The sequence below is a fragment of the Bos mutus genome, chromosome 5, assembly GCF_027580195.1.
Source record: "Bos mutus isolate GX-2022 chromosome 5, NWIPB_WYAK_1.1, whole genome shotgun sequence".
NCBI classification, from domain to species: domain Eukaryota; kingdom Metazoa; phylum Chordata; class Mammalia; order Artiodactyla; family Bovidae; genus Bos; species Bos mutus.
Window position 1 is genome coordinate 5,572,179 of NC_091621.1, and position 12,802 is coordinate 5,584,980.

Sequence of the window (12,802 nt, forward strand, 5' to 3'; positions counted from 1 at the left end):
TTTACCCTAGTGGCTCTGCATCCCTGGGTTACTTAAGTAAGGCTCTTTATTCCCTAGTATCTCAACTCTTAAAACATGAGAGTAAGATTTTAAGAGTAAACTATTTTCCTCTCACAACTTCTCTTCCCTTTTTGCTTTCGATTTTCTTCTTAATGTAATTGGGCCTCCTGGAGATGATCCTTTGATGAACTTACCCATTCTGCATCTCTCCACTTCAGACTTAGTAATCAAAGGATTCTGTGCTTAAAATCTTGTGCCCATTTCTTTGTCATCTTCCTTACATAGTCAAGAAATTGTAAGGAAGCTGTTTTTTTTTTTTTAATTGGCATCCTCAGGTCTGACTTTTTCAAAGACTGCTTTGAAGTCTCTGCACTTCTGGCATTTTGATGGGACAAAAGCCCTTGGTAGAAGTCATTTTGTCCATCCTCAGACCTGTTATGTGAGATCTGAAGATAATAAAGTGGGATTTCTATCATTTTGAACAAGGATTTCCACCACTTTGAACAAGGATTTCCACTTGCTTTGTAGTTGGAGAAACTGAGGTGCAAAGATACATTGCTTTCCTAATGGAGCATGGTGATGGCTGAGCCAGATGAGAGAGGCTGCACTAACTGAATCTCAGTGTTGCCCTCACCGAGGAGTTAACATTTGGAATTTTTGGTTCTCACATCAATGAATATGCACTAGTTCTGAGTGTTTTCAGGATGTACTCAGCTATGAGGCAGGCTAAGGAGGACTGGCAAGCAAGGTCCTAATTGTGGCTCTAACATTAACTCATCATTTGATTTGGGTGAATTCCTCATCCCTGTCCTGTGACTGGGGCTTCCCAGGTGGCACAGTGATAAAAAACACCGAGCGACAGCACGAGCCCAATAGTGTGACTGGCTTGGTTTTTCTCATCTGCAGAATGAGGAGCAGATGATCTTTAAGGGGCTTAAAGTTTTATCATGCTTGAGGAAGAAGAGGTATGGAGGCCTTCTCATTCGTCTTTAGGGTTCCTCTTTATGCGATGAATTTGTCATTGCTTTTGAGACGTGAGTGTCACAAGGCTTCTTGGTGAGGTTTGAAAGGAAGCTAACTTCTAGGACGGTCTCTGATAACCATCAAAGCATAGTGTTCTTGTGTGGGGCCTGTGCCTAATGCAGCTTTCCTCCCAAGAGATTCATAGACTTCTAATTGGAAGGAATCTAATCCAACTCCTTCGTTTTATCTATAAAGAATAAAAACCATAGCAAACACCTGTATCATATATGCATTTTATGTGCCAGGCACTGTTCTCAATACTTTACGTATATTAACTCATCTAATCCAACAATCTTTTGAAGTAGGTCCTCTATTAAAGTTACCAAGGAGCAGAGAAGTTAAATAATTTCCCCCCAGAATTATACATTATAGAGTGGAAGAGCCAGGATTGGAACTCAGGCAGTCTGCTTGTGTTGTTGAAGTTAGCCCAGCCACCTAGCACCTGGCTTTTCTGTCATCGGTGACCTAGAGTATTTCACTAAAAGGAAGCGTTCTTAAGAAACCATCTATTGTTTGTTTCCTCTTGTTTTATGTGGAGTATTTATGAGGGTTACTCCAGTAACCTGGTTGCATAGGATTCATTAATGAACACAGAAACTTTTATGTTTAAACTCAGTGACCCAAGAGGAGCTGAAAAACAGTTCACTGACCTTAGATACATCTGTTCACGTCCTTTTTTCTTTATAGTTCACAGCCCTGCACAACGTATTATAAGAGTTCAGTCACTCAGTTATGTCCAACTCTTTGCAACCCCTTGGACGGCAGCATGCCAGGCTTCCCTGTCCATCACCAACTCCCAGAACTTATTCACACTCATGTCAGTCGAGTCAGTGATGCCATCCAACCATCTCATCCTCTGTCATTCCATTCTCCTCCCGCCTTCAGTCTTTCCTAGCATCAGGGTCTTTCTAAGGAGTCAGTTCTTCCCATCAGGTGGCCAAAGTATTGGAGCTTCAGCATCAGTCCTTCCAGTGAATATTCAGGACTGATTTCCTTTAGGACTGATTGGTTTGAGCTCCTTGCAGTCCAGGGGACTCTCAAGAGTCTTTTCCAACACCACAGTTCAAAAGCATCAATTCTTCGGCGCTCAGCTTTCTTTATAGTCCAACCCTCACATCCATACATGGCTGCTGGAAAAATCATAGCCTTGATAGATGGACCTTTGTTGGCAAAGTAATGACTCTGCTTTTTAATATGCTGTCTAGGTTGGTCATAACTTTCCTTCCAAGGAGTAAGCGTCTTTTATTTTCATGGCTGCAGTCACCATTTGCAGTGATTTTGGAGCCCCAAAAATAAAGTATCTCTCTGTTTCCATTGTTTCCCCATCTATTTGCCATGAAGTGATAGGACCAGATACCATGAGCTTCATTTTCTGAATGTTGAGTTTGAAGCCAACTTTTTCACTTTCATCAAGAGGCTCTTTAGTTCTTTGCTTTCTGCCATAAGGTTGGGGTCATCTGCATATCTGAGGTTATTGATATTTCTCTCGGCAATCTTGATTCCAACTTGTGCTTCATCCAGCCCAACATTTCGAATGATGTACTCTGCATATAAGTTAAATAAGCAGGGTGACGATATACAGCCTTGATGTCCTCCTTTCCCCATTTGGAACCAGTCTGTTGTTCCATGTCCAGTTGTAACCGTTGCTTCTTGACCTGCATACAGATTTCTCAGGAGGCAGGTAAGGTGGTCTAGTATTCCCATCTCTTGAAGAATTTTCCACAGTTTGTTGTGATCCACACAATCAAAGGCTTTGGCCTAGTCAATAAAGCAGAAGTAGATGTTTTTCTGGAACTCACTTGCTTTCTCAGTGATCCAACGGATGTTCACAATTTGATCTCTGCTATATGAGCAACAGAATGTTTTAGGGATTAAGATACTTGTCTCTGTTGCTGTTTGGGAGCCTCTGATCCTGGCTGTGCTGTGCTAAGTCACTTCAGTCGTGTGTGACTCTTTGCAACCTTATGGACTGTAGCCCGCCAGGCTCCTCTGTCCATGGAATTCTCCAGGCAAGAATACTGGAGTGGGTTGCCATTCCATTCTGCAAGGGTTCTTCCTGACCCAGGGATTGAACTTGTGTCTCCTTTGTCTCCTGCATTGGCAGGCGGGTTCTTTACCACTAGAGCCACCTGGAAAGTCCCCTGCTCCTGGCTAAGTGCTGGTAAATGCTGGAATGTAATGACAGATAAGAATGCCTGCCCTCTGTTGGTTGACAGTCTGTTCTGGGAGACAGATGAGAGCAGCAGTTCCTGCACTGTGTGACTACTACTGTGATAGGAACACAAATGCAACTTTGAGCTGCTGCAGCTTGCCCTTCTCTAGGGGCTATTCTTTTTCCTGTACGTGGTGTGCTTTTGAGATAAAGTGAAGCGCTGTTGCTTGCTGTTTTGTTATGATGTTTGTTTCCTTTGCAGTTGGCACAACTGAAGCACAGACAGTTTAAGGACTAAGTTCTGAGATTATGCAGTGAGAGGTCCAACTGGGAAACCAGGCCTTTTTAACTCCAGCAAGATGCATCAGAACATTGCCTAGTGGTTTTGTCTTCATTGTGGAAGACTTTTGTCCTGCTGTACTCTTTGTTTATAATACATCTTTATTTCAGTAGACTTGGTTCTACTGAGACATTTCTGTCCCTCTCCCATAATGTGGGAATAAGAGTTTTGTTTTTACCTTAAATATATATATGTAGTATTTATACTTGTATATATTATATGTGATAAATATTGAAACATTTTAAATACATATAAAATATACACATACATGTGTGTAAATTTTATAATCACAGCTATTGAAATTGTGCCATTATATAAGTAGATGCTGTTTTTAGGCGTGAAAAATGTTTAGGACTATTTTGTTAGATTACACTTGGTTTCTTTATTGTAAGATGGAAGGTAGTGTGGTGCTAAGGCTGAGGTGTTTGGTTTTGTTCTTCTGTCCAGGCATACTCTTGAAAGTATAGAGTAGTAGAGAAAGGATGGAATTTAAATCTTGATCCAGGACGTGACTCAACCTCTCTGAGCTTGTGTTTCAGCACATGTAAAATCAGAATAAAATACTTGCTTAATTCTTATGAAGAATAAGCAACATATATCAAGTATCAATATCTCCACGCTTGCATGTTACAGTAACTCCATAAATGATTGCTGTTATTGTCCTTATAATTATATGCAACAGTGTCCTCTGGATTTTTTGGTAGAACTTTCCAGCAACTAGTGTACCTATGACTGGTCCTATTCCTTCTTCATATCTCAGAACATTCCTGTTGTTCCATGTATTTAAACAGATGGCTGATAACTGTGGATATTAAAACAGTGTCTGAGATAGCTGGGTATTTTTTTTCAAGATGATCGTGGCCTCGTTCAGTTAGAAAGGGAAGATAGGAGTGTTTTTGTCAGTTTTAGTATCATGATAAACATGTTCAGGATATAAAGAAAAGATCTGTGATGTAGCTTTGGCTGTTATCACAGGTAAGAGCATGACAGTAGGATGAGCAAAGAGAAGCCAGCTCCAGACGGCTGCATCCCGCCTCCAGACGGGATTGGGGGCTGTGGGCCAAGGGGCATGCCCACTGGTGAAACCCACCTTTGCTGGGTGACGGATGCAGACTCCTGTGATGGAAACAACGTTGGCCATTGGTGCCAGCCAGACCTGGGTTTACATTGCAGCCCTGCTGCTTCCCAGTTGTGGGAGGTTTCTTAACCTTGATGAGCCTCAGTTTTATCATCTGTAAAAGGGGTAGTTTAACTGTGGTATCTAATGAAGTTGGTGGAAGGATTAGATGAAGTAGTATTTAGTGCTCGACACAGTGTCTGATACACAGGCAGAGTAAATGGTAGTCTTTAGCTTTCTTTCTACTCTCTTTGTGGAGGATATTTATACAAGCCCTCTCGTTTCATCCTACAGCTCATTTTCCATTCTGTTTTGTTCCTAAGAGTTTTAAAAACAGTAAGTAGGATTCAACTAAATGGATGGGAGTAGTATTTTAAAAAATTAAATAGCCTCGATCCAGTTGTATCGCTCTTTTTCTTTCTCTTAGACATACTGTTATAGCAAAGAAAGGAACCCGAATCATAATAAACATTGAAGAACTCCTTCATCGTTGACACCATGAGTACCGAAAGGCTCTCTCCTATTAGCTGACGTTTACATCAGTAGTTAACTGTGTAGATAATGTTGCCACAGTGTTGAAATGAAATGATACATGTGAAGCCAACGTGTAATAAGCGACTGACGTTCATTATCTGCTTCATGATCACTATCCTCTGCTACCGCTAGTGTTAGACACTGGTAGGCACCGTAAGGACTTTCTTTACTTCTAGGGCTACCTGCAAATTAGTGTTAGGGCCTGAATTTGGACCCAGGACTGACATGGTCCCAAGAGGATCGCAGAGCCTTTGAGAGGGCCCAATAGACTATAAGCTTCTGGAGAACATCGCTGAATCTGAATCCCCATCACAGTGTATCATCCAATATTGGATGAAGGCTAAAGTATATACGTGAATGAATGACTCTAGAGTAATGGACTAGTCACTGTAGGTTCCAAAAACATCTTTTAGCAATCTTCTTTTTTTCAAATAGTATATTTGAAAGAGATATAATAAAGAATTCTAAACCAATGTTTTTCACCTACTCATTGACATGCAGTGATGGATTAAGATCCAGTGGGTCACAGCCATGATTTTTGTTTTATTTGTTCTGATCCTTCTGTTGATAGGAATTGGTACTGAAGAGAGTTCATTGGTTTCAGAGAAGGTATTTTTAGCCATAAAGACCTCAGGCAAAGCCAGGATAATATGTACTGCTGTGAAGTGCCCCAGAGTTTGTCAACAAAATCAAAGGTCAGACGATTCAAACGCCTGGATTTCTCTTCTAGTTTATTAGGGGATGCTTTGGGGTCAGTTATTGTTCTCTTGCCTGAGATAAGTTAGAAAAAGAAAGAAGGAATTGAAATTCCTTTGCAGGGAAACTATGCACCTTAATGGATTGTTCTTTGTAAGCTGCCCTGGAATCACCTTATTAAAGACATTTCTGTAGTTTACTCTCTGTTCACTGCCTAGTGGGTTGTTTTCTGAAATAGAGATCCCATTGTCACTAATGTTTCCCATTGTGCTAGACACATTAACAGTAGTCCCTTGAACAGACATGGTCTCTTATGTGATGCCGTGATACTTCTTTAGACATCTTCCAATATATAAATATTTTCTTAGTGCTCAGCAGATCAGGCACTCTGCATGAAAATGATAGGAAATACCTTTCATCTAAGACATTGCTCAGCTGTTCTTGAAACCCTGAGTAGTCTTCCCAAAGGAATGGAGCTAGCGTTCCTAAGTTTCTATTTGAGTTTTGTGCCCAGAACTTCTGCTGGCATGCCCATAGTACACGAAATTTCCTGGCCATGAGTTTAAAAATGTGGTTGACTAGAATGTGACGTAAGACATGGAGATTGACTGTAGTGTCTTAAGCGGAAGGAATGACACACTCCTGCAAGACACTCAAGATTGCAGAAAACCAGACAGATGGTTAACGACTGAGATGATGCAGTGCTGGGTGACCACACCCCAGGTACACAGACAGGACTGACACTGAGTTCAAGTTATGGGCTTGAAGGGAGAGGCTGCCCTTTTTAACACTGTTTTATTGGATGAACTTCACTGGTGCTTAGGTAGAGGCTAAAGTCGAGACAGATAATAGCCCTTGAGTCTTAACCCTTTAGAAACCAGCTTTCCTTCTCTGTTCCCAATACTCGAACTGTATTCAGTTTGGCCTTGCACTGTAGTCTAAAGGATTAGAAAAGGAATTCTAAATTAAAGCTCCAGGAATCAACTTGTATCAGTATTAGCAATGAAATAATAAAGCCAGAGAACAGGCATCTTCCCTTCCCAGTTCTGTGTGTGTGTGTGTATTTGTTTTACTTCTTTTGTAACTTTTCCACTTGGAAATAATATTGGCCTCTTTTCTTGCAGACTCGCTCTTTACTGAGTGTGTTTGAGGAAGATGCCGGCACTCTCACAGATTATACCAACCAGCTGCTTCAAGCGATGCAGCGCGTCTATGGAGCCCAGGTATCCTCGTGCCCACTCACCTGGAGAGGAACAGAGTAGGAGCCCTCTGCCCTCACCTTGAACTTCTCTCAGGAGGTCAAGAGATTTGAGTCAGAACACCCCCCTTTAAATTTTTGAAATAAAATCACAATTGTTTTTCTCTTCTCTTCATCTCAAAAAACTAAGGACAGTTTGCTTTCATAGCTTAAGAAAGAGGATAATTTTCCTGTAACTAGTAGAACCAGTAGAAAGGTACCACATCACTGCTTTTTAATAAAAAAAAAAAGGAATGCACTCCCAAAGGGAAACATTTGAGTCTCCTCTTCCTACTTGTGAATGAGTGGGTTCAGTATTCTGAGGCATGGCTCTTTTCTTTCTCATAAATATCAGTCTTAGATGTCAGTGCAGGCGCATAGAGATGTTTTTTCAAGTGCTTCCTCTGAAAAGATTTGAGTCACAGTTCTAGAACAGTTGGGTGGTTCTTTGTTTTGAGGAACAAGTATCTTTATCTTGCAAAACCATGGAAAATAAATTGCTGAGTAGCAAAAGTGAATCTTTTTAAGATCAAGAATTGCCTATGTATGTTACTTGCTAGGATAAAACTTGAGAGTTACTTAAAAGTAAAATTTGGTACCTTACACGTCAAAATATTATGGCAACCGGTTTCATTATTAATTCCTTGCTGACTTAAATCTGTCTGTGTTACTGTTTCTTTTTCTCACCTATGATCTCTAAATAAATACCACATTCAGTGTATAATAGTGTATATTAGTAGTCATGTGTAGTCATTTATTATTACATACTTACTCTTCATATATAATCACTTATTATCATTGTTTTATTAATCATTCGTTCATATCATATATGGGAAAAAGACTCAGTCCTTGCCATTAGGGAGCTTACAGCTGGGTTGGGAGACAAGACAGTTAGCAAAGCGTGTAGAGGTGCTGGGAGAGAAAGGGTGCCTAACCCGGAGGATTGTGCTGGACACCCAAAAGGAGGATGATTGTGACGGTTGAAATTTATCGACTACTTCTTAAGGTCTAGGCACAGTTTCAGAGGCTTTTACCTGTAATCATTTCATTTAAATTCACTCACAACTCTGTGAGGTGAGTGTTGTTACTGTTTTCTTCATTTTCTAGGTCAGGAGATTTAAGGATTCTCATATGAGTGACTTCCCAAGTCCACCCTGTTAATACATGGCAGAGCAAGTCAGCCTGAAGCCAAAGCCCAGACTCTTAACTACTACACATAAGAGTGGTAGCCTGAGCTAGGGCAGTGGCAACAGGAAGAGGCAGATTGGTGATTGACTGAATGTGAAGGGGTCAGGTCAGTGAAGAATGAATCAAGAATGAAGCCCAGGTCTCTGACTTGAACGACAGGGTGCATAGTTGGGAGAGCACAGGAAGAGGAGCTGGAATGTTTGTGGGGGTGTGTGTGAGTGTGTGTGTGGATGTGTGTGTGTGACAGTGACAGGAATGGCAGAGACGCCAATCTTAATTCTTGAAAGGCTGAAGTGTCCATGGACATCAAAGTGGGGAAAGAGATCATGTTGAAAGTTCAGATCCAGAGTTCAGGCTAGAGATAGAGATTTGCAAACTACTATATTATAAAAGTGTTACTTATTAATTGGAACTAATTTTAGTGACCAAAAGAATCACACAGTTATTTGTGGTTTTGTTTCTGAGGTAAAGCACTCAGAAACAAGGAGACCTACTTCGTCAGTTTTTCAAAAACCCTATTTATTTCGATTACATTTTTTGTATTTTTTTCCTGAATATTCAGAATTTAAGGGAATAGAAAATTTTTTTACTGAAATTTGCTTGCTCTTCAGGAATTTGAATATTGTTGTCAAATGATTGGTCTCCTGTTTAAGGTTTAAGCGTCCCAAGACTTAAGGGACTACAACTCCGCCACTCCCAAGAGTCTCTGCTCTGCCTCTCCGTGTCTGTCAGAATCATTTACTTGGAGATGTCCAGACACTCTCTTATGTGTTTTTTTTTTTTGTTTTTTGAGCCCAGAAAACTGCATTTTGCCAAAATTAAGTGGATCTTGCATTCCAAGAGCTGTAACCAGCTCTCAGTTCACACCACATGATCATCACATGGGCTTTTGTGCTGGCAGAAACCCTTCCTTCTGCCTCGGCGTTTCCTGTGGCAGAAGCTTAGCAGGAACGTCTGGCTAATGCTGCCAGCTCAGGGACGGATTCTGGCAGTGTCCGGTGGCACTCAGATTGGCTGAGGTCAGGGCTAGTTGGGTCAGGGCTAGTTGTTTTTCAGGTTTATTTGAACATGTTTTGTTTCTTTTTAATTAAAAAGAAAACTTTCTAACTCCTCTTTGATCCCTTTGTTTATGTCCATGTATGTGGTTGGGCAGAAAGAGATAAAGGGAGGGAGAAAGAGAAAGAGGTGCCAATATTTTCATTCAGCGTTTCCCCTTAGGTTATGTTTTCTTGGTTTTATTTAACATTCTTCCTTAAATATTTTACACCTAGACCTGTTCAATTATATTAATAGAGTTTTGTAATTTCATTTTAAAATACAGGTGCTTAGCAAGATGTTTTTCATTATTACATTTTTCAAACCAGGTTAATGCTGTTAATAAATGATAAATGTTCATAAAAGATATTTTAAATCAAGCCGCATGGTAATTTTCTGGATTCTGATACAGTGAACTTGCCCATTTGGGCCTTAGTTTTAGAAAGAGGAAGAGTGAAAAAAAACTAGAGGAAAGTTCTGTGAGCAGTTTTGCTGATATTGGCTGGTTTGGGGAAAGTCTGTAATTTTATTTGTCTTAAGCAGTAGAATGAAGCTGTGGGCTCTAAGCTGTTTTCAGCATTTTGCAGCAGTGCCTGGATGGCCTGTGGCTTCCTAAGTGTCAGACACGCCATTGCACACGCAGGAGCTGCGTACTCCATCGTGGGTCATCTGAACAAAAGAATTCGTCTCCTGCAGCAGAGATGATTTACATACTTAGGAATCTCTGCTGTCTTTCAGACTATTGACTAAGTAAGTTTAAAACTTACATAGTGTTTAAATATATGCATGAGTATACATATTCAGTAAAAATCTGCCCAAGTTTTGCATTTAATATATTTGTTTTGATTTTGTATATCTGCTGTACTTTTGTTTCTTTCCTAGAAAGGTTAAGGTTTTTAAAAAATCTTTAAAAAATGGATTTATTAGGATCTGGAAAGTTTACTTTGGTAATACTACTTCTCTCAGACACTGTACTGAGGAAACAGGGGAAGGTCAAATGATGTTCCTAGCAGTGTTAGTGAAACCTGGCATCTTCTAGAACCGTCTTTCTCCTCCAACAGATGACACGCCTCTGTAGTTGGTGCCTTCAGTCTGGATGGATTTCTTCGTTTGTTCTGGTGTGGTTTTTTTTTTTTTTTTAATTACGTTCTGGATGGAATTTTTTGACGTGAGAACCATGGTTCAGGCTCTTTCCCTTTCCTTCAGCAAAACTGGCTTGCTTAAACATGGTCTCATCTCTGCAGCTGTTCCTTTTTTATTTACCTTTTTTTGTTAAATTTTTTTCTACAACTTTAAAACACACCCTGCAGCATATGGGATCTTAATTCCCCGAACAGGGATCGATCCCATACCCCTTGCATTGGAAGGTCGAGTCTTAACCACTGGACCACCAGGAACGTCCCTTTGCAGCTGTTCTTAAACAGACCTTTTGAAGTGCAGAACTCCTGATCCTAAAATGTAAAAGTCCACACTGGAGTTGGGAATCATATCTTTTCAAATTGGGCTTAGACAGCGGGAGGGGATAGGAGTAAAGTACTTTGCAAGATATGCATACATTTGTTATTATAAAGAGGAAAATACTTTTTAGAAATGATGAGATATATATATATAGATATCAAACTAAATAAGTCATTGTTCCTCTTGGGAAACAGAGTAGTGGGCATCCAGGAGCGGGAGCTTTTAATGGGGGAGAGAGAAGGATTTGGAAGGCATAGAGGATCAGAACTGTGTATTTTAATAATAAAAATAGTATGAGACACATAAATGTACCACACACTTGGCGAGACACCTCTTGTGTATAATTTCATTTAGCTTTCACAGTAAAGGAGAAGTGTTTTTATAGTAGGTGTTTACAGGCAGGGAAACTAAGAGAGCTTATGCAGCTTGCCTGTGATCATACAGCTGATGAGAGTCAGGATCAGAATTTGAACTCAGGTCTTTGACTCTAAAACTTTATTGCACTCTCACTCTACACCGCCACACTGTACTCTCTTGACATACTGGTCTCTGGAAATGTCAGCCGAGGCTAAGGAAGTGGGAGTCTTCAGCAGTTGTTCTTGTCATCACAGAACAACCCTGCTTAGCAGCCTAGCAGCTTTGTAGTGTGTTAAAGGTGGGAGCCAGCTCCTTTTTGTGTCCCAGGGAAACTCCCCTTGTTTAATTGGGTTTTATTCATAATGGTTTCAATCAGTGCATTTTAACAGCTCTCAAAAACAGTCACATTGAGGTTCGTATGACAGGGACAGAGGAATATGTGTAGCTCAAGGCTGAGGTACGGGAGCAGAGAGCCCCTGAGTGGTTCCTGGAAGCAGCCTCAGAGACCTGGGTTTTTGCACTGGGTTTGCATATGGAATCTACAACCTTCCCTCATGCCAACATTGAAGGCTTTCAGATTGGTAGAGATTATTCTGGGCCAGGCTCATTCCTTAGGTACGAGGTTAAGTGTGTGACCTTAGATGTATCAGCTCTGGGTTCCAGTCTTGGCCACTTGCTGGGTGACCTTGAGCAGGTCACTTGATTGCCTGGGTTTCCTTATCAGTTAAACAGAGGTCATATTAATAGTAATAACCACCTCATAGGTTGTTGTGAGGGTTAATGGAGCTAATACCTGTAAAGTATAAGATCAGTCCTTGGCAGGAAGTGCTCACCGTTAACATAACCACCTTCTAAGCCTTAGAATAATCATAGTTATGATAGCACTGTACCCTGGGTCCACTGGTTGGGTTAAATAGAACTTGGTCCTGTGATCTTGACTTTCCTCAAGGGGCAGTGTAGCTGCGTTCTGATTCCTCACTGCATCGTTGATGTTTGCTCCTCATTCTAGACTCCGTCCCCCGCTGGCTGCACAGGCCGCTTCGTGCCTGATTCCCAGCCCCTGTCCACCCTCCCTCCCGGGCAGCACCCGATGCTGGTACCAGCGGCCCCTGCACAACTAACTGTCTTTGGTCCCTGTGACGGTGTCTCTCCCGAGTCTCTGCCCACCATTCTTGATTGTTTTCTTGTCCTGGCACCCTTTGCTGCCTGCCCCTTAAGTCTAACTCCACAGGAAGCCTTCTCTGGTTAGTCTCTACCAGCTTGCTGGGCAAGGTCACTGCAGCACAGCCTGGCCATTTCAGAATCTGTTTCTAGCCCTCATCTCTAGGTCCTTATTCCAAATGACTTTTGCCTCTTGTCACTATGGAGAGAGAGTTTTCCGCTCTTACCTGTGCTACTGCAGCACCATCCTAAGCAGTTTCCCTGTGGTCAGGGGATTGTCTTTCGCTCTTCTGTCCATTCTTTACCCTCAAGCTACTACATCCAAACCTTCCCTGTCTTTAGATGCTTCTGTGGCTCCCTGATGAAACCCTCAGTATGGCACGCAGAGCTCTTTGTGTGCTGAGTCTCAGCCTGCTCCTCTAGTCTCGTCTTCAGCTGGCCCGGTGTGCCAGGCCCTGCATACATCTCGAGACTGCTGTGCCGTTCCTGCTGCCCGGAATCCCC

At 41.4% G+C, this 12,802-nt stretch overlaps 1 protein-coding gene across 3 annotated transcripts in view; it reads left to right on the plus strand.

Moving 5' to 3' along the window:
* The window catches only part of APPL2 (adaptor protein, phosphotyrosine interacting with PH domain and leucine zipper 2), a 51,649-nt gene that overhangs the window by 977 nt on the left and 37,870 nt on the right, over positions 1–12,802 (plus strand). For all 3 annotated transcript variants that reach the window (XM_005899062.2, XM_070370228.1, XM_070370229.1), the window contains exon 2: positions 6,987–7,085. In XM_005899062.2, the coding sequence (XP_005899124.1) occupies positions 6,987–7,085 (99 nt within the window). The remainder of the gene's footprint in view (positions 1–6,986; positions 7,086–12,802) is intronic.